Source organism: Camellia sinensis, chromosome 14 (genome assembly GCF_055761805.1).
Source record: "Camellia sinensis isolate YWXY chromosome 14, ASM5576180v1, whole genome shotgun sequence".
In the NCBI taxonomy this organism is placed as follows: domain Eukaryota; kingdom Viridiplantae; phylum Streptophyta; class Magnoliopsida; order Ericales; family Theaceae; genus Camellia; species Camellia sinensis.
Genome location: NC_138974.1, coordinates 114,718,620 through 114,719,992, shown reverse-complemented (window position 1 = coordinate 114,719,992; position 1,373 = coordinate 114,718,620). Strand labels below are relative to the sequence as shown.

Sequence of the window (1,373 nt, the reverse complement as noted above, 5' to 3'; positions counted from 1 at the left end):
GTAGAGGCCGATCTTTGATCGGGCGAGCGGGGGTGCTCACAAAGTGACCTTACCCAATCGTACCCAAGTTCCCGAGCCGAGGCAACTTTGGTGATGACGGACACGTGGCCTTAGGCAAACGAGTCAGGATTTCCTAAATTCCCCCAAAATAAATATTTAGGTGGTGACTCTGTATCTGGCAAAGCAGTCCATGTTTGGCACTTCTTTCTAAAAAATCTGTTTTCCAAAAATGATTTGCCGGATTTGGACTCTTTGGTGATTTATCAGTCTTGCATTGCACTTTGCAAGATCAGATTAAGAACCGTGACAATTTGAGTCCGAACTGTAGTGAACCCAAATGAACAGAACGGGATTTCCCTCCCAGGGTGTTCAGGGATGTCTACAAAGTGGTGGATGGGTGGAAAAAGTCAAAGTAGCTTGGTTTGATCTTAAAGCTAGACTTCGAGAAAGCCTTTGATTCTATGAACTGGGAATTCCTATTCTCTATGCTGTCCAATTTTGGGTTTGGGAATAAATGGATTTCTTGGATGAAAACTATGTTTCTTCAGTTAGAATCTCCATTCTTGTGAACGGTTCACCAACTAGCGAATTCTCACCACAAAGAGGTCTTAGACAGGGCAACCCATTCTCACATTTTCTGTTCGATACTGTGTTTGAAGGTCTTAACATTCTTTTGGTCAGAGCAATTAATCTTGGCATTCTTAGAGGAGTGCTCGTTGGGTCTAAGGATGTCATTTTGTCTCATCTACAATTTGCGAATGATTCAATTATCTTTTCTAAAGCAGATTGGGATCAGATGGTGCTTATTAAAAGAATTCTAAGATGCTTTGAAGTTTTATCTGGTCTTAGAATAAATTATCACAAAAGTGTGGTGTATGGTATTGGTGTGGATGATGCTCTCTTGCTCTCCTTTGCCAAGCTCCTCAACTGTCAAGTTCATAACCTACCTCTGAGATTTCTGGGTCTACCTCTTGGAGCCAACCCCGGCAGAAAATCTACATGGAAACCTGTGCTTGACAAAACCTGATCCAAACTCTCGGGGTGGAAGAGAAAACTGCTGTCTTTTGCAGGTAGATTAATTCTAATCAAGTCCACCTTATCTAGTTTACCAAGTTATTTTCTCTCTTTATTTAAGATTCTAGAAGGTGTAGCCAAAGAAATCAAGAGGATTGAATCAGCTTTTTTATGGGGTGGTAATGACCTGAAAAGAAAAGTTCATTTAGTGAAATGAGGGAAGGCCGTAAAAAGCATTAATCAAGGGGGTCTGGGCATTAGAAGAATCAGAGATGTCAATGCATGTCTATTGCTTAAATGGTGGTGGAAATTTGGAACTAAAATTAACTCTCTTTGGAGGAGGGCTATATGTAGCAAAT

General features: G+C 40.9%; 1 protein-coding gene across 1 annotated transcript; it reads left to right on the top strand.

Annotated features, from left to right (window-relative positions):
• Positions 1 to 514: 514 nt before the first annotated feature.
• Positions 515 to 1,027, top strand: LOC145807260 (putative mitochondrial protein AtMg01250). The gene has a single exon (XM_082905215.1). It carries the CDS (start codon positions 515 to 517, stop codon positions 1,025 to 1,027), a length of 513 nt encoding a protein of 170 aa, XP_082761341.1.
• The last annotated feature ends 346 nt before the right edge of the window (positions 1,028 to 1,373 follow it).

Bases quoted from the DNA above. Each gene is read 5' to 3' on its own strand.
- LOC145807260 (XM_082905215.1), top strand. From the start codon at position 515: ATGGATTTCTTGGATGAAAACTATGTTTCTTCAGTTAGAATCTCCATT.